This window comes from Eurosta solidaginis, chromosome 1 (assembly GCF_040869045.1).
Source record: "Eurosta solidaginis isolate ZX-2024a chromosome 1, ASM4086904v1, whole genome shotgun sequence".
Classification (NCBI taxonomy): domain Eukaryota; kingdom Metazoa; phylum Arthropoda; class Insecta; order Diptera; family Tephritidae; genus Eurosta; species Eurosta solidaginis.
Genome location: NC_090319.1, coordinates 302,570,529 through 302,591,054, shown reverse-complemented (window position 1 = coordinate 302,591,054; position 20,526 = coordinate 302,570,529). Strand labels below are relative to the sequence as shown.

Sequence of the window (20,526 nt, the reverse complement as noted above, 5' to 3'; positions counted from 1 at the left end):
GGTTTAAAATTTTTTTTTAGTTTTATCCTATTATAAGGACATTTTAAATTCCAATAAAGATAAACTATCCTCTTATGAAGACTTTTATTTTATCCTTTTATATGGATTATTTTTTCCATTGGGCGCCAATCAAAAAGAAATGTTATTATACTCAGCTGAGCAGAGCTCACAGAGTATATTAACTTTGTTCGCATAACGGTAATCCGTAACGGCATAAACCAGGGTGCGAAGAACGCTCAAAATACGATCTCTCAAACAACTTATCGCTCAATTAAAATTGAGTGCTTGACATTTCTCGCGAGTGAGAAATCGAATTTGCCTACGAATGAATAAACAATCTCTCACAAGATACAACAATTTTCACAAACTAATACGAGCGACAAAACTTCTTTTCAAGCGTGGTGATTCGATTTTTCGGTATCGATCGTTATTTGCGAGCGTCCACTGCAAAACTCAAATATTTTCTCGTTTTAAAAAGACCGATCGCGTGATCGATCGCGATCGTTCGTTTGAAAATCAATATGATGTTGTAAAATAAACAATCTTTTAAATAATGGTGATGCAATATATTTGAGTTTTCCCTTGATAAGTTGAATGAAAATAATATCTTTTTTTATAAGTAATATGTGAAAAATTGAATTAATTAATTTTTAGATAAATTGTAAATAAATTAAAAATTTTTTTTTTAAATGTTCTCATACATTAAGCCATAAAGGGTTATCCCCTCTTAACACAAAGAAAAGTTACTATTTTTGTAATAAGCATTTAACAAAACTGAACAATTTACTTGAATTTATTTCTTATTTATATGTATTGCGATCGTCTAGAGAAGGTCCCAAGTACATACAAAATTATCAGTAATGAGAAATTATACAAATGCATATACATATGTACATTGGGGTGAGTGTTGTTATAATGAACAAGTTTTTCAAGGCACCTAAAAATATAGCCGTATAAAATTTCAAATTTTTATTTGTTGTTTTATGTTCAGAAGAGTCTCATACGGACCTTAATTTTTTCTATACAAATATAAAAAGTGTGGGTTAGTCCCGGGCAAAGCAATATCAAAAAGAGTTTTCTCAATTATACCTACATAGTTAGTTAGGGTAGTTTCGCAAACAATGTGAGGGTATTTCTGCGATGAAAAACTTAGGCCATGGGCCAATCGCATGAAGGAGTAAAATTTTGACAAACCGAAGGAACATTTTGATATTTATCGTGGTGAATACGAACGTCAGAATTTTCCCTAGCCAATGAGCCAATGAGGCTATGTAAAATATTGATAATCGCTAGGTAAAATTTGACAATTACTTTTGTGTGGTCGTGCATATATTTTGTTTCAGAAACATACGAAAAGAAGAAATGCATGTCTTTACACGTGGATTAGCACATTTAAATCGAAAATTTTTCACCAAATGGAAAATTTTTACACCTCATTTTTCCATTGAGTAAAATTTTATCGATTGACACACAGCCTTATCAGCGAAAATTCATCTGCTATGCAGATCCCGTTCGGAGTCCCGCCAATTTGTAGGTAAAATTGAAAAGAAGCACGACGCAAATTGAAAGAGAAGCTCAATATAAATCTCCTCGGAGGTAAATCGAGCCAGGTATTTATTTTTTTTAGCTATTCGGATGTCCTGAACTATTTTTCACTATATGAAAATTAAAATAAAATTTGTTTGGCACACCCTAATATACATAATCCGCTCTCAACGGACTTGACTTGACGGAACAGCTAAAATGATGTCAGCCAGCTTATACAAATCCTTTTCTTTTGTAGACAGATTTTTCCAATAATCAAGTATATCAGCCGCAAAAGGCTTCCTTTCGCCGTATGCTAAATTATCGAGCTTTTGGCGGATACTATCATTGCTTTCGGTTGTCAATGTACACCTGGTCATGATGTTGAACTCCTCTTATAAAATACTGTAGGGATCATTAAGCAAACCTAGCGCAATATCTTCTGATTAATTTCTTTCGTTAGGCGAATTGCATTCTCCATTCAAGGAATTAAGGCTTGCGTTTGTTCGTAATATTTGCACCTGAGGAAGCACATAGTTAGGTTTTTTATACATACCACTGCACTTTTCTTCTGCTCATCAGTCATATACGGTGAATCTAAGAAGTTAAATCTTGGATCGAGGTATATACCAGCAAGGAATGCGTCGTTGTTCATCAATATTTCTTTTCTCTTTTCCATAGATTCTAACAGTTTGGCAGCAAAAGCATTTCCAGTCATTCCTTTTAATTTGACTTCACATATTAGCCAATCTCTGCAGAAATCACCAATGATGTATTGCTCAGTTTGAAGTTGCTTTGTACATTCCGCCATTGGTTTGAATGCATCGACAAAGCTTTCTACAAAGCTCCAATCAATTTCAGTATCAATAGGAAACTCGATCTCGTTCCTATTTATGTGATCTTTTAAACTCAACAGGGACTCCATAATTTGGTTGAGTTCCAGCGGGTGATGTTGTCCAGAGGTGTCATACGTATGTCCACAGTGTTACGACCACGCCTAATGCTCGCCCTTAGGAGTTTCACAATTTTTCTTCTAATTTTCCTTGCATATGCTTGAAGGAATCATAAGCTGCAAGTTGAATTGTATGCGCAGCACATCTAACTATAGCCAGCACTGAATTTAAGCGATCGTGTACTGATTCGCAGTCGTCATCCCCGTTTTCTGAAGGAATCTCCAACTCATCATTTTGCAAGTCTGACATTTCCTGCTGGATTAGTTGGGAGGCTTTTATCATGTTTCTCCCGTTGTCTGATGTAGTTGAATAAATTTGTGTCAGTTCAATTTGATATTCCCGTAGGCATTTTAATATTTACTCTTTTAAGAAATGTGCCGTATGCCTCTTTTTCAGTTGTATCATACCAATAGTGTTTATCACAATTTTAAAATCTCTGATGTATTGAATATTTATACCCAATATACTTTTTCCCATTCTTGTAGCAATATAAATCTTTAAACATAACATTTTCTTGGAAAAGTTTAGTTTCAATATATTTTTTATGTTATCAGCGATAAGGTTCACGTGTTCAACGGTATTTTTAGAATTCAAATTAAAGTTAAACTTTTTTTCATAGGGTGCAATAATTTGCTTAAAATATAGTTCGTCGTCGAAAATTCGAAAGGGTATGTTTTTTGCAGTTACCAGTCCAACACAACATTTTATAAACTCGGTTTTATTTAATTTTACACGATTTGAGTCCTTACTTGCACTTGTGGATGGTTCCACTTCACCAAAGCTATGTTTATGTATGGTCTCGTAGTGTCTTTTAATGTTTCCTAATATATGCCCTTTAAGCTCTTTTTCGCATAAAAGGTATTTTGACAAATTGGTATCTTTATTAAAGGCCACAAGTTTTGCCTTGTCAATATTCGATGTTTTCCCCATTTTTTTTTTTTTTTATTAATATAATACTAATAAGATTAAAAGCAATCTACCAGGTATATATAACTTTTTTTTCGACTGATTAAACTCAACTTTTTGCATTCTCACCGTAGGAAGAACAATCGCGATTGCTCGAAAATTCGATCTCTCACGATAAATGCCAAGTTCAACGAACGTTCGTTAAAATAGTTTTCGTAGTTGGGGGACCGCAGGCAATAATTTTGTGTATACACATCGAAAATGAACGAGCGTACAAAGCGATCGATCGCGGCGGAAAGGCTGCTGTGAAAAGTTGTTTATCTATTTTTCACTTTTTTCTATCACTTAAACGCTTCAACGACTGCAAAATGGCTGTAGAAAGACAATCGATCAAAAGAGTATTCACAGTCGATAAATGAGCGAGCGATCGACATTCGCAATGGGGGTGATAATCGATAATCGCTTAATAGTCGATTATCTATTCTCAATCGACACTCGCAATAGGGGTTATATTGTTTTGCAATCGTTCGTCCTTATAAGTATTTATCGCGAGAAATCGCGAACGTAAAATGAGATAATACGAGAAAATCATGTTTTTGAGCAATCGCGATCGAATATTTGCGCACCCTGGCATAAACTAATCCGAGATAGGTATAGACTTCTATATATCAAAATGATCTGGGTGAAAAAAGAAATTCATTTAGCCATGTCTGTCCGTCCGTATGTAAACACGTTAACTTGAGTAAATTTTGAGGTATCTTAATGAAATTTGGTATGTAGGTTCCTGGGCGCTACAACCACGCCCACTATTTCGATATCGAAAATTTCGAAAAACAGAAAAAGTGCGATAATTCATTACCAAAGACGGGTAAAGCGATGAAACTTGGTAGGTGCGTTGTCAATAAAATATGACACTATGGTAGCATTGCCATCAAACAAGTCCAATTTTCACATTCATTTTGCAACAGATGTCGCAGTGTTGTGAATATCAATTGGCAAGAACCAGAATAGAAGTAGGATTAATGAAGACAAACAAAAAACCGCTGCGATGGCTGAATGGTTATAGCAGCGGCGCCTAAACGTTGCCGATGAGATTTGGCTGTTGTCTAAATTTTTTATTTCTTCTATTCTAATTTAATAATTTTTTCAATTAAGAAACAATTTATCATAACAATAATAATGATAAAATAATTATTGTTAAGCCTTGAGCTCGATTCGAACCCGCGATCTTACAAATCAGTAGGCCGATATAACAACAAATAATATGGACGATATTTTTCAGGCTTACTCCTTAAAATGGCAATACCACGATCAAACATATAACATATAAGTTTTAATTTCGTTTGGGTATGATAAATGTCGCAAAGAGTTGAAAGTTTCGATTGCACTACGCGAACGCGGCTTAAGTTAGAGCCTATGCATGTAAAATTTTAAGCTTGGAGTTGCTTCCATGGCTTCCAATAAAAAATTTGTTTGTAGCATACCACATGCGGTTAATAAGAGACCTTGTGAATTGTATTAGAATTTCCTACTACATTTTTTAAATTTTATTTGGTTTAAAATATAAGCTTAACTGAGCAGCCAATCTAAATTTTTTAAATGGTTTTAATACAAAAGCCCAAAAAATTTATAAAATACAAAATTAGAGACTTGCAGAAATTTCCGGTTTTGAAAGGAAACAAAACATTTTCAAATATCTAAAATTAAAAAACAATTGTTTTTGTTTTATTGACCTATTGATAAGTGATTCAAGGCATACATGTTAAATTCCAATTAGAATTAGCAATTGGTTTATATTCTCTAATTCATTAAACAATTAGAAATAGTTCAACTAATTCCCATTATATAATTGAAATTTTTATTCGAATGGTAAATCTAATTGCAATTAGTTGCATTAGCAAAAAAAATTGGGTTACCTTAGAAATCTAATTGACTTCTGCTAATGCAAATAGATATTCAATTAGCTCGAACTAGAATCAATTATTTATATTTATTTACATCATTATTCGTTCCCTTCAATAATTCTTTAAAAAAAATTTATTTTTATCAAAATAATTGATTCTAATTCGAGCTAATTGAATATCTAATTGCATTAGCAGAAGTCAATTAGATTTCTAATTGTAAAGGTAAACCAATTATTTTTGCTAATGGCAACTAACTGCAATTAGATTTACCATTTCAATAAAAATTTCAATTATCTAATGAGAATTAGTTGAACTAATTCTAATTATTTAATGAATTAGAGAATTTCGCAAATGAAGGTTAATTAGCAATCATTAGCATTATCTAATCATTACTTAACACCTATGATTCAAGGTTCGATTCGAGCACAAGACCAGAACAATAATTATTATGATAGTTATTGTTTTTTTAATTTTTCCATAATTGAAACATTTTATTTTGCTTTTGGAATAGTAAGTAGAAAATTTTTCAGACAACCTGCCATATCTGTCATAGAAAGATCCATTTCGAAGGGTGCTAAGCCTTCGTCATCAGTACGCTTTAGGTAAAGTAAAAAAAAATGTTTACAATTCTCGTTTTAAAACAAAATCCGAAACTTTTAACTTACAGCGGAAAACCTAAAAGCGAAAAATCTTATATGTGAAAATTGTTGCAAGTCAGAGAGTCACCTTATTTTGTTTTGCTATTTTTTGAAACTCAGATGTGATAGGTCAGTGGGTAGAGCAAACTACTGTAATCCAGAGCATGCCGGTTCGAAACCTGAACACCGACCATTAGTTTTGTTTTTTTATAACTGCAAGTCGAAACATGGCTGGTTTGAAATTGAAACCCAGCTCTGCGCGCTTATTTTATATAATTTAATTTTAAACCAAATTTGTTTTGGTCATATATGCACCACAAAGCAAATTCAGATTTAGGATAAAACTTTTCGAAAACTGTTTTTTGCCAAAAATTTATAGTGGCATAGTTGAAGATATCACATTTTAATTTGGGTCTCTTGGGTCTCTTGAAGACAGTTAAGATGACTCCTACAGCGATTAAAGTTCTGCTTAACTTATGAAAACACACCCAAACCATCTCCAATATGGACCATGATTTACAAGTGACAGATTAAACTATAGTATTATCGATTTCGGGTAAAATAGTAAAAAAAACAATAGATACACATTTAATTGGTTTGGTCACCACTGTTCGACACGCCTTAACCGCCTCCAATCGGATCAGAACCTAGTATCGTTGACCGTGTTATTACCATTTGAAGGGGTGTGGCTGAAAAAAATAAGCAGTTAATTTTAAAGGGCCTCCCTAAAGTTCACACAGTAAAGTGATATTGACCTCTCATCATAATGCACTTTACGGTTAATTTCCTGACTGTAACAAAACTAATTCCCCAGTGCATAAAAAACTGCTGTCAAATGAGGGCACAAGCTTGGGACCTATATGCGAGATCAAATAAAGGTATGTATTCCTAACGCTAAGATTCTATACATGGGGGAGTTGAAGTGGGAGATTGAGAGTGGGTGTGGGACAGAGACTTAGATTGGGACAGGGACTGAGTTTGAGAATGGGACTGGAAGCAGGAGCTGAAGTGCGTGTAAGAGTAGGAGAATTCCAAACACAAAATACCTACCAAATATGAATAATATTTTAGCTAATTCCTTTAGTTTTCACCCTTCGCTATACTATGTTCTTTTAATACAGATTTTCGTCTGGATTGTGTCTTGTGGTGATTTAGAGTTGTGGTTTGTCACGTTTTATGAAACTTGTGGAGATTCTTAAAGTCAGGATTATGAAGTTTCAACTAAACCTAAATACTTGCATACAATATGGGTATCACAGCCTCCTTAGGCATAATTTTATGTTGGATTGGTTTTCGTTTCTTTAGATATCTTAAGTTTGATGTGAGTTATAATTCAAAATTTCAGAAGTAAGTTTTTGCAAAAGTGACACTTTCTTTTATCTTGTTTGCTCTACTTCATCCTATTTTCATATTCATTTACCGAATGTAAGGATCTGGACAGTCACGTCCTTACTTGCTGTAATCAAAGTTCAAATTTCCGTATGTTAAACTCCTTTTTTTTCTCTAGCAGCCCAATTTAAATATCCTATCATAAGAGATTACATACTGTTTCGAAACGAACTAGTTCTACTTAGTTCGGGGTCTGTTTATTTTACTGTAGGGTATTTACATATGGCAAATGTATTCACATTTGCAAGCCTCTGTAATAAGAAACATGAACTCAGATCAACTGTGACATTCTAGCTTGATGGTCGCTCAAAATTTAGTTGCTTGTTGAATTAAAATTAAATTAGTTTTATGTGAACAATTTAATTGTTTGTTTTTATACTCAGATGAGCAGAGCTCACAGAGTATATTAATGTTGTTCACATAACGGTACTCCGTAACGGCATAAACTAATCGAGATAGATATAGAGTTCTATATATCAAAATGATCTGGGCGAAAAAGAAAAGCATTTAGCCATATCCGTCCGTCCGTCTGTCTGTCCGTGAAAACGTACTCATCTCAGATCGCTATTTAAAATGAACGAAATCTGACTATAACCACGTTCACTTTTTCGATATCGAAAATTTCGAAAAATCGAAAAAGTGCGATAATTCATTACCAAAGACGGATAAAGCGATGAAACTTGGTAGGTGGGTTGACCTTATGACGCAGAATAGAAAATAAGTAAAATTTTGGACAATGGGCGTGGCACCGCCCACTTTTAAAAGAAGGTAATTTAAAAGTTTTGCAAGCTGTAATTTGGCAGCTGAGTATGTAATGTTCGGTTACACCCGAACTTAACCTTCCTTACTTGTTATAAGTGCCTATTTATGTACATATATACATCTATTTTTTTTAGTTCATTAAGTATAATAAAAAAATGAAAACAAAAGACTTAGAAACACGTGCCAAATGATAATAAATAATAATAAATGATTTACTAATTTACAATAAATAGTTAACGAAGTATCAATAAATAATAAATTGAAACAAAGAAATAATGGCAGCTATAAGAAGTTCTTTAGGGGTGCCGGTTGAAAAAGAATCATCACTAATATTTTTTGTGAATGGAAAAAAGGTGTGTGTTATCTTTTATTTTTAGAATTTTGTTGAAAATTGTACTTAAGTAACGGCAACAAAAGTAAAAGTGATCTTAGAGGGTGTAAAGTGAAGAGCTCAATCAACCACCAAATAATCAAGATGTTTTATACAAATTCATAAGCCATATATTATGTTTCTCATTCTCAATTCGATAAACATTTGAGAAATAACGTAATGCTCAAATCTCAAAAGTTTGATCTCAAACACTTCCCATGTTATTGAACAAAGTGGCAAGGTTAAACTCTAGTCAACTTTAACTAGAGTTTAAACTCGCACTGAGGAATCAGGCATTCATTTTAAGCCCAGTATTTTTGCATGGCGTGGGGGAACAATGCGTCTGTATGTCTGAAAGTATGCATTGACTTTTTAAGCCCACGTTTAGGCAAAAATTGATACGACCGCGTAAGCTTTTATCGGAAAGCAAAGGTCACCTCATATAAGATCAAGCAAGAATATTTTGATGTCAAGTATTCTTCATTTATAAAATATTTATTTTGGGCCAATTTTTTGTTACAATTGTAATTATTTGGAGCTTTTCGGCCGATAAAATAAAGACAAAACAGAAGGTTTCTCTTTTCCTCCTACGCGTTTCGATGAAATTTTTTCATCTTCATCAGGGAGAATGTATATTTATAATAAAATATGATATAAAACAAAACAAACATTAACACATTACTTAGTATTACACAATTTACATCACTCTGTTGTTAACATAATACTTTCATTCAATCTACAACATTGAAACTGTTAACATCTAACACATAAATAAACAAAACTTTACATTTAATTTACTGCCACCATTCATGTTTCCTGCTTCATCCATTGGCTGATAATGCCGTCATATAAGCGCAGTTTATATTGTTGACGTCTTCTTTGAAATTCATTCCAGTATTGATTTTTTGTTGTAGCGATCGCTAAGTGTACGAATAAACGAACATAGACTAGACGCCAAAAATAGAAAAACAACAACAGCACTATGCGAACATTTGACCAACAAAGGACACACAGCGGACTTCGAAAACGCGAAAATATTAGACGTTGAGGGGAAAGAATGAACACGAATGACGCTGGAAGCTCTACGAGTATAACAAAAAATCAATACTGCAATGAATTACAAAGAAGACGTCAACAATACTAACTGCGCTTATATGACGGCATTATCAGCCAATGGATGAAGCAGGAAACATGAATGGTGGCAGTAAATTAAATGTAAAGTTTTGTTTATTTATGTGTTAGATGTTAACAGTTTCAATGTTATAGATTGGATGTAAGTATTATGTTAACAACAGAGTGATGTAAATTGTGTAATACTAAGTAATGTGTTAATGTTTGTTTTGTTTTATATCATATTTTATTATAAATATACAGTCTCCCTGATGAAGATGAAAAAATTTCATCGAAACGCGTAGGAGGAAAAGAGAAACCTTGTGTTTTGTCTTTATTTTATCGGCCGAAAAGCTCCAAATAATTACATTCTTCATTTCATTTGATTGATCCTCATATATAGCTTTGCTAATTTTCATTTCCAGGTCACTGACCCATCACCAGATCCAGAATGTATGCTGCTAACATATTTACGACAAAAGTTACGTCTTTGCGGCACGAAACTCGGTTGCGGCGAAGGAGGCTGTGGCGCATGTACAGTTATGCTTTCACGCTTTGATCGAGCCACCAACAGCTTCAAACATTTGGCGGTGAATGCCTGCCTGATGCCAGTGTGCGCCATGCACGGTTGCGCAGTTACCACCATAGAAGGAATTGGCAGCACACGCACCCGCTTACATCCAGTGCAGGAACGTCTTGCAAAAGCACATGGAAGTCAATGCGGTTTCTGTACGCCCGGCATTGTCATGTCTATGTACGCACTATTGAGAAGTATGCCATTACCGTCGATGAAAGATCTAGAAATTGCTTTTCAAGGTAATCTATGCCGCTGTACAGGCTATCGTTCCATTTTGGAAGGTTACAAGACATTCACTAAAGAATTTAGCTGCGGTATGGGTGATAAATGTTGTAAGTTGAAATCGAAAGAAAATGGTAATGGATGCGGAGCTGACATAAATGTTGATGATCAACTATTTGAAAGAAGTAAATTTCTGCCTTTCTATCCAAGTCAGGAACCCATTTTTCCGCCAGAGTTGCATTTAAATTCACAAAATGATGTTGATAATTTGGTTTTTATTGGGCCGCGCTCCATATGGTATCGACCGGTAGACTTGGTAGATTTGTTAAAATTAAAATCCGAACATCCTCATGGTAAAATTATTGTCGGGAATACAGAAGTTGGCGTTGAAATGAAATTTAAGCAGTTCTTATATACCGTACACATAAACCCCATTAAAGTTCCTGAATTGAATGAGATACGCGAATTGAAGGATAGCATATTATTTGGTTCGGCTGTTACCTTAATGGATATTGAAGACTATTTACGCGAACGCATAGAAAAATTACCCGAGCAGGAGACACGTTTCTTTCGCTGTGCTGTGAAAATGCTTCACTATTTCGCTGGCAAACAAATACGAAATGTTGCTTCATTGGGTGGCAACATCATGACCGGCAGTCCGATTTCCGATATGAATCCTATATTGACAGCAGCTTGTGCTAAACTCAAAGTGTGTAGTCTGATTGATGGGCAAATCCAAACGCGTGAAGTGCAAATGGGTCCGGGCTTCTTTATCAGCTATCGCAAGAATATCATCGCGCCACACGAGGTATTGGTGGGAATTTACTTCCCGAAGAGTACGAAAGATCAACATTTTGTGGCATTTAAGCAGGCACGCAGAAGAGATGATGATATAGCAATCGTGAATACAGCCATAAATGTGATCTTTGAACCGAAGACGAATGTAATTGAAAATATTTACATGGCATTTGGTGGAATGGCGCCCATAACTGTAATGACACCAAAAACATCGCAAATAATGTTGAAACAGAAATGGAACCGCATCTTGGTTGAGCGTGTGGCAGAAAGTTTATACACCGAATTGCCCCTAGAGCCATCCGCTCCGGGTGGCATGATAGCCTATCGTCGGTCACTGGTAGTTAGTCCATTCTATAAAGCTTACCTTGCTATAAGTCAAGAATTGATAAAATATGGTATTATGCAATTTGATGACATACCTGAGCGGGAGTTGAGTGGGGCCAATACTTTTCATACACCAATATTAAAGAGTGCACAACTCTTCGAGAAAGTATGGAGTGAACAATCGATTTGCGATCCCATTGGTAGACCACAAGTACATGCATCAGCTTTGAAACAAGCAACGGGTGAAGCAATTTATTGTGACGATATACCACCACAAGTGAATGAACTTTATTTAGCACTCGTTCTAAGTACTAAAGCGCATGCTAATATCATATCTATTGATGCATCAGAGGCGCTACGGCAACAAGGTGTTCACGCCTTCTTCTCTAGCAAAGATTTAAGTGAGCATGAAAACGCAGTTGGTTCGTTTCTACATGATGAAGAAGTTTTTGCTGCTGGCAAAGTTAATTGCCAAGGAAAAGTGATTGGTGCCATTGTTGCGGACAGTCAAGTTTTGGCACAACGTGCAGCTCGTCTAGTGCATATCAAGTATGAGGAGTTATCTCCCGTTATTATAACAATTGAACAAGCCATCGAGCATAAATCATATTTTGACCACTATCCACAATTCATTGAGAAAGGTAATTTAGAACAAGCGTTTAGCGTGTCTGATCACATTTATGAAGGTAGCTGTCGCATGGGTGGGCAAGAGCATTTCTATTTGGAGACTAATGTTTGTATAGCGACCCCACGTGATTCTGGTGAAATTGAATTGTTTTGTTCTACACAAAATCCTTCGGAAATACAAAACTTGGTTGCGCACGTTTTAGCGCTGCCCTGCCATAAGGTCGTTTGTCGTGCGAAACGTTTGGGTGGCGGTTTCGGTGGTAAACAGTCACGCGCTCTTATTCTAGCACTTCCAGTTGCTCTAGCTTGCCATCGTCTGCGGAGACCAGTGCGTTACATGTTGGATCGTGAGGAAGATATGATGTCAACTGGAACGCGGCATCCATCCCTATTCAAATATAAACTGGGTTTCACAAAAGAGGGACTCATAACAGCATGTGATATTGAATGTTATGCTAATGCTGGCTTGTCAATGGATATGTCATTTGCGGTAAGTCTTAAATCGACGACTGCTGGAAATATCACCCTATCTCAGCTGCCAGTTCAAAAATGATCTATATTAGAATATTTTTAAAAAACTTCCTGGGCCTATGCATTAGCCTAGAGAACGTTTTTTACACAACAATCATTTGAAGTTCCAATATAGTTTTTAGGTTATTACAATCAAAAATAGATTTCACTACTTTTATGCATATGGCCCCCTATCTCAGGATAAGTATTAAAAACGCTCTATTTCAAAAGTATCCGCTTTTAAAAAATTAGCCGATTCCAAAAAAATAACCGTTTTCAAAAAATAAACCGGGTAAAAACGGAACTGGTGCCAAAGAGGAACCCGTTCCAACAAATTTACTGATCTCAAAAAAGTAGTAGGTACTAAAAAAGTGAAAGGTTTCAAGCAAGTAACCGATTCCAAAAAAGTAGTCGGTTTCAAGTACGTAACCGGTTCCAAAAAAGTAATAGGCATCAGAAAAGGACCTGATTTCAAAAATGTGACTGGTTTCAGAAAATTTATATATTAAATACCGTCCTATTTCACGTAAAAGTGTATTGAATAAGTGCTTAAATAGCTAGTTTTCGAAAAGAATGCTGAAGGAGGTTTTTCAAAAGTGTTTCTTGTGATAGAACGTTTTCGAAATGGTACCAGAGATAGGGTGATAGTATTCCACTCAGCAGTCAAAATGGTATACACATTTAAAGCCAACTCACATTAAAACTAAATTCTGTTTAATTGCAAAGTCTTTAGATCGCACTATGAAACATTTTGAAAATTGTTATCGCATTCCAAATGTTAAAGTCGGTGGTTGGCTTTGTAAAACGAATTTACCATCCAATACTGCATTTAGAGCTTTTGGTGGTCCACAAGGCATGTTTGCTGCGGAGCATATAATAAGGGATGTCGCACATATTGTCGGAAAGATTTAGTGGATGTGATGAAATTGAATTTTTATAAAACTGGTGATCGCACACATTATAATCAACAATTGGAATACTTTCCCATTGAGAGGTAAGACATTGCTTACATAAGCTCTTATTCATAGTAAATCCGTAATGCCTGATTAATTACGTGGCGTGGCTTTTGCTTCTTTTCGTACCCCGGCACAACTATGTGACGCTGCTTGTGGCCTTACCCTACCAAAATTTCAAAAATTAGAAAAAAAATAAGTTATTATGCAAAAAATTTTGATTCAAAATCATGGGCTTAATTATATTGTTGGATCATCTCATCAGCTGATTTTATTTCTTTCATTTCACTGGTATAGGGATTGTCAAAAGGCGATGACAAAGGTAAAATAGAGCCAACACATTGACAATTATTTACTGCCGAGGTTGTAAATTAAAAAAAAAAAAATAGTTTCACATCACTTTAAGTTATTTTTTTAGTAAATGTATCTAATTTAGCGCATTAAAAAAGAATCGATGACTGGAGAGTGTCAGACCTTCTCCGACCACAGTAGGATACTCTTCAACATCGATCTTGAAGTGGCCATATAGAAATCCAAGAAAAACAGACTGGAACAAATATTTTGAAGTAGTATCTCACAAACTGGCATCCACAGAAATGGAAGTCAATATAGAAAGAGCGGTAAACCGACTGATAACGATATTGACAAGCACTTTTGTACTCTGTTGTCCCCTTACTAGACCACGGGTAAGACCTAGAACTACGTGGTGGAACACAGAGCTAAGCCAACTTAGGTAAAGCCAAATATAGCCGGCTTGAAGAGGACTGGGATGCCTACAGATGTAGCTTTAACAAATACAAAAGCTGCATCAAGAAGGCAAAAAGGATATCATGGGAGCAATACTGTGAGAACTTGGCGACGACAAATGAGGCATCAAGACTTCGCAAAATACTATCAGGATCTAGTTCAGGCTCTAGTAGCATAAGGAATTCTGATGGCTCATGGACCGTCTCCAGTCAGGAAACTCTAGAGGTCTTGATGGAGATACACTTTCCTGGATGCACGGATACGACAGGCACGACGATACCAGAAAACCGCGCATACCCTCCGGAAACCGACGTCACGGATATCGTTGACCGGGATAAAATATCATGGGCTATAAAATCATTCGAACCCTACAAATCGGCGGGACCGGATGGTGTGATACCGGCTATGTTACAAGCCGTTTGTGACGAACTGATACCATATCTACACGGCATCCTCTCAAGATGCCTACAAGATGGTGAAATGTACGGGTGGTTTTCATTCCCAAAGCAGGAAAACTTAACCACTCGGAAGCCAAAGACTACAGACCAATAAGCCTCTCCTCCGTTATCCTCAAAACACTGGAGATACTTATCGATCTACACATTAGGAACAATGCTAATCTCTGGCAGATAGATGCAGCACAGCATGCATACCAAAAAGGCAAATCAGTTGAAAGTGCCCTTCATGAGGCAGTCAGTGCCATCGAGAACTCACAAAGCTGCAAGGAATACACGTTGGAAGCTTTCCTCGACATTGAGGGCGCTTTCAACAACATGCAGACGGAGGCCATCTGCAAGGCTCTTACACGATATGGAACCCAAAGCTCTATAGTTGCATGGATCGATTCTATGCTTAGGAGTAGAGTTGTCAAAGCGATTTTAGGGACTGGTTCTATTGGCAAAATGACCACCAGAGGCACCCCCCAAGGCGGGGTGCTATCGCCTCTTCTCTGGATAGTGGTGGTCAACGAAATTCCTGAAATCTGTAGGAGAAAAGGAAGAAAGGTAGTTGCATACGCCGATGACTTATTAATTCTGATCACAGGCAAATTCTTGCCAACCATCAGCGAACTCATGGAGTCGGCACTTTGCGACATTTCGCGATGGGCAGGGCAAAATGGGCTGGGGGAAAACCCAATAAAAACCGAACTTGTCCTGTTCACGACAAAGACAAAGATACCCTTCTTTAATTTACCGAGGCTAAACGGCACAATGTTAAACCTATCTTCGGATGCGAAATATCTTGGAATTATACTCGATTCCAAGTTAAGCTGGAGAAGGAACGTTGAGATGAGATCAAAGACAGCTCTAGCAGCATACTACGCGTGCAAAAGAGCTTTTGGGCGGAACTGGCGACTGGCACCACATGTCATTCATGGCATGTACAGCACAGTCATTCGACCGATACTAACATATGGAGTTCTAGTCTGGTGGAAGGCGGTAGACAAAAAGAGTAATCAGCAGAGGATCGGGAAGGTACAAAGGCCGGCATGCCTGGGAATGTCAGGCGCCGTGAGCAGCGCACCTCAGGAAGCGCTAAATGTTAACTTTCACTTGACGCCTCTACAAGTGTTCGTGCAGGGATTAGCCGCTAGAGGAGCTCAACGACTAAGAGAATCCAACATGTGGAAAACAGCTAAGCACGGACACGCGACGATTCTGGACGATATGACGAAGGGGCAATTAAACGGAATAATAACTGACCCAACATCAAAAACAGACCACATCACAGGGCTTTTGGACTTCCAGGTTCAGAAAATATGATATCCTTCAAGGGAGGAATGGGAAGTAGGCCTAGACAACGGCAGAGGCATCACAATATACACCGGCGGCTCGAAAATGGAAAAGGGAATTGGAGCTGGGATGTACTCGACACATCTACAGCTAAGCCAATCATTCTGACTTCCTGACGCATGCAGTGTATTCCAAGCCGAGGTCTATGCCATAGACAGAGCGGCAAAGCTGCTCCAAGATAGCGCGGTCTCCAACACCGACGTAACAATCTTTGTTGACAGCCAAGCCGCCTTAAGGTCATTAGAGTCCAACATGATAAAATCGGACATCGTGCGGAGGTGTAGAGCCTCTCTGGCTTTTATAAGTCATCTCAATGTCTCCCTTTGCTGGGTCCCTGGCCACAGCGGCATTGAAGGGAATGAACTCGCGGATGAGATGGCTAGGAAAGGTTCCGACTTAGACATAAGTGAGGTGGACAGCTCCGTCCGACCGCCGCTGAGTTGTCTCCTAGGGAGAATCGACGAATATGAGAACAGGGCAACGGACTTTCTATAGACCAATAGGGTTGACTGCGAAGTCTCAAGGTCCTTATGGCCATGCTTTGATAGGAAGGGCAGCAGCTACCTTCTCAAACTGAACAAATCTGTGGTGAGGGTGCTTACGGGTGTCATCACAGGTCATTGTGCTATCGTACCAATGTTCCGACGGTGGCGAATACCAACAAGCTCCCTCTGCAGAAGCTGTCAGGATGAGGAGGAAGAGGAGTAGATCTACCACTTTCTCTGCCGATGCCCGGCGCTTCAAAGGCTCAGATTTCTGGGCTCACGCTTCTTCGACAGCCTGGCAGAGGTTGGGAGGGTCGACGTCTCGCTTCTTCCTGGGTTCAACAGGGAAAGCAAGTGGTTCATTGAGGACCGCTAGGAGGTAATGGGGCTAAACGAATTTGCCGCCACCCTGTACTTACTGAGGACACTCACAATGGACAAAAATGTCTCCGAGTGGAAGTGTGGGTATCGCCCACGCACGCCCTCTTAACCTAACCTAACCTAACCCAACTTAGCGCATTATTTTCACAAAAGACTTGCAAAGTTTTCTGTTTTATCTACATTACAACACTCAGATTTTGACAATCTGAACAAAGGTATGTTGTAGCTGTAGACATGAGCCAACCATATAGTTGAACCATGCGCGGTTCCAGGGGGGGGGGGACTTTTTTTGTATTGACTGTAATGAAGTATATAATACTAATCTACATAGTAGTTTCTTATCACACAACGGATTTTTACTAATTTTTAATTTTTCTTGCTTTTTTACGTTATTATTATATATATTTAAAAACAATGCCCCCCCCCCCCCCCCCTAGAACGTAAAAAAGAAGAAAAATTAAAAATTAGTAAAAATCCGTTTTGTGATAAGAAACTACTAAGTATGTAGATTAGTATTATATATTTCATTACAGTCAATACAAAATACAGTTGCCCCCCTGGAACAGCACATGGTTGAACCATGATCAAAATTAAAGCAAAAGGAGGTAAAAATCATTGTAGATAAGTACACATGGTACAATGGTAAACGTTTTAAGATTTTTCATGACCTTCACAGACGACCTAGAAGGTTCAAAGTGGCCTTATCAAATCATTTCCGACATTGTCGAGCTGCGACATTATTGGTACTCGTTCCAAAATACGGCAAAGGACTATCAACACCGAAAGGAATGCTTGTTATCGTTGTTATTTTGACGACATAGGCTCTTCCCATTAGCTTTGGTGTCTCTCTTCCAATCATTCTTAATGAATAATGTGTCAGGCTAAAATCTTCAGGTATAGACAACAACATTTTGCTTAATACCGTCAACGGGGAGGCTCAATTTTTGTTTGGAGCGATCATTGGTCACACCAGGGAGCTTCCATAATTGGGTTCCGATACGAATTCTTCTTTCGCATAACATGACCTAGCCAGCATAGCCGCTCTCAATGTGAATTAAGACCCGAAATTATAAGGTACCTATTAAGTTGACCTCGTGATTTTATAGTTCGCTGTAACCCTTACATAAGGGGCTAGAATGATGTTGTGCTGTTCCTTTAGTACATATGTCAACTAGTAGCAAATATAGTCTGCTTGCACAGGGTTCATGAACTCTACCTTCAAACCCTAAACTCTTTTTCGATCCCTCTTTTGTGATCTCATCAAGATTCTTTCATTCACCAGTTATGCTTAATTATTATACTAGGTCTTTAGGATTTAATTTGAGAAATTACATAGTAGCTGGTACACATTGGACCTCATATATGTAGAGGGGTGGCCAAATGGCTGAACGAACCGGCTAAGTCATCGTGATACAGGCTACGCGCTGGCTTCGTGAGATATGAAGTATGCTCCAGCTATTAAATGGGGAACAACTATCAAATGCAAGTATGATAGGTCTCAAAAAGCGTTTCAGTAGTTGCTATGAGGGCAGAGTTGTTTGACAATATACATTCAAGTCCTTGAAACCGTTTTTCAGTTTTTAAGTTGAACAGACTACTGAGAAAAATATGGATAGATACTTTCAGTCAACAAAAGGCCAGGTGCTTACGAACCAGACAGATCAGTCTCACCAATACCTTGTCCCATTTCGTGCATCATAGTAGTCCATTTTTTCTGAAGTTAAATCCAAACCTATTCTTGTAACTAATTTGTTAGTTGCTTACACGAATGCTTGGATCAATCCAAATTCTATGAAAAACGTAAAGCGATTCAATTGTTCAAAAGAAACAATCGATGGCGTAAGCGGGGCATCTCCTTAGTGCCGACCAAATATGGTATTGCGTTTGAAACTATGCACTTAAATCAATCCGGTGCCCTTGTTAATATCTACCTCGATGGTTCAGTGTTGCTCACACATGGAGGTGTTGAAATGGGACAAGGTCTTCATACCAAAATGATCCAATGTTGTGCGCGCACATTAAATATTCCACCAGAACTGGTACATATATCCGAAACACCTACCGATAGAGTACCTAACACATCACCAACAGCAGCTAGTGTGGGCCCAGATTTGAATGGTATGGCTGTGCTAAATGCCTGTGAAAAATTAAATCAACGTCTGAAACCCATCAAAGAGGCTAATCCGCAGTGTACTTGGAAAGAATGGATCAATAAAGCATATTTTGAGCGAATAAGTCTTTCTGCAGCAGGCTCTTATAAAATACCCGATCTCGGTTACCATCCCATAACGAATCCATATGCACGCCAATATAATTAATATACAAATGGTGTTGGTGTTTCGGTAGTTGAAATTGATTGCCTTACTGGAGATCATCAAGTTTTGAGTACAGACATTGTTATGGATATTGGAGTTTGAATCCAGCAATCGATATTGGCCAAATTGAAGGCGCATTTTTGCAAGGTTATGGGTTGTTTGTGTTGGAAGAGCTTATTTACTCACCACAAGGCGCACTCTACTCCCGAGGACCTGGAATGTATAAAATACCAGGATTTGCAGATATACCGGGAGAGTTTAATGTTAGTATACTGACCGGTGCACCTAATCCCAGAACTGTTTATTCCTCAAAGGTAGGTATACTTAAATATTTTCTGTAATAACCTCGTATTTGTGAGTCAAAACTCCTGAAGAACTCTTGTATGTTTACTTCCTCTCTATATCGCTCATTTTACTTCTCAGGCAGTTGGAGAACCGCCGTTATTCATTGGTAGTGCCGTCTTTTTTGCTATTAAAGAAGTGATAGCTGCTGCTTGTGCCGAACGTGGTTTGAGCTCTAATTTCAAACTGGAAGCTCCGGCAACGGCTGCAAGAATCCGCATGGCATGTGAAGATGAATTTACAGAATTGGTAATAGTCATTAGTACTTTATTGCAATTATTATAATATTAATAATAATTATTAAATGAATTGACATATTATTTCAGATCGATCAACCACCGCCTCATACTTTTACTCCCTGGAACGTTGTGCCATGATTGTACCAGAATGTATTGGAAAAATTAAACTCAGAATTTTTGTTAAGATCTTAACAGCTCATTTTCTTCATTAATTAGCTCTAAGTTTAATTAGGCTTATGGAATCTCCACAGCAATAAATTGTAGAAGTCCGACCATAGATTAGGCTGGCTGAAACCTCACATAAACTGTATGAGCTCATAGCGTTACCGGACGTATGCTCAACGACAATACAAAAAAACCAGGACCTATGAAATAATTGCTTCCTCTTGACAAATACTAAACGCGTTCTAGGCTCTATGCTACTTACTAATTCTAATAGGCGAGTCACTCCAAATAGCTGGAGTCTTATCCTGGCGAGCGCAGGACACGAGCACAGAACGTGTTCGACCGGTTCGTCCTGCAGCCCGCATTTCCTGCATCTTATATCACTGACAAAGTTTAATTTAAAAGCATGTGATGCAAGAACCCAGTGTCCACTCAGAGTACTCATCATGAAAAGGTTGTGCACACATCCCCATTCTCATTGCTGTTCTTGTA

The 20,526-nt window shown here is 37.5% G+C and overlaps 1 protein-coding gene across 1 annotated transcript; it reads left to right on the top strand.

Annotated features, from left to right (window-relative positions):
• Positions 1–8,306: 8,306 nt before the first annotated feature.
• On the top strand, positions 8,307–20,134 carry LOC137243779 (xanthine dehydrogenase-like). The gene is given in 8 exon segments (XM_067771870.1): positions 8,307–8,429; positions 9,982–12,594; positions 13,341–13,515; positions 13,518–13,608; positions 18,730–19,382; positions 19,385–19,602; positions 19,712–19,879; positions 19,957–20,134. Coding segments are annotated over 8 exon segments (4,047 nt in total). The 5' UTR covers positions 8,307–8,351; the 3' UTR covers positions 20,008–20,134.
• Positions 20,135–20,526: the final 392 nt, after the last annotated feature.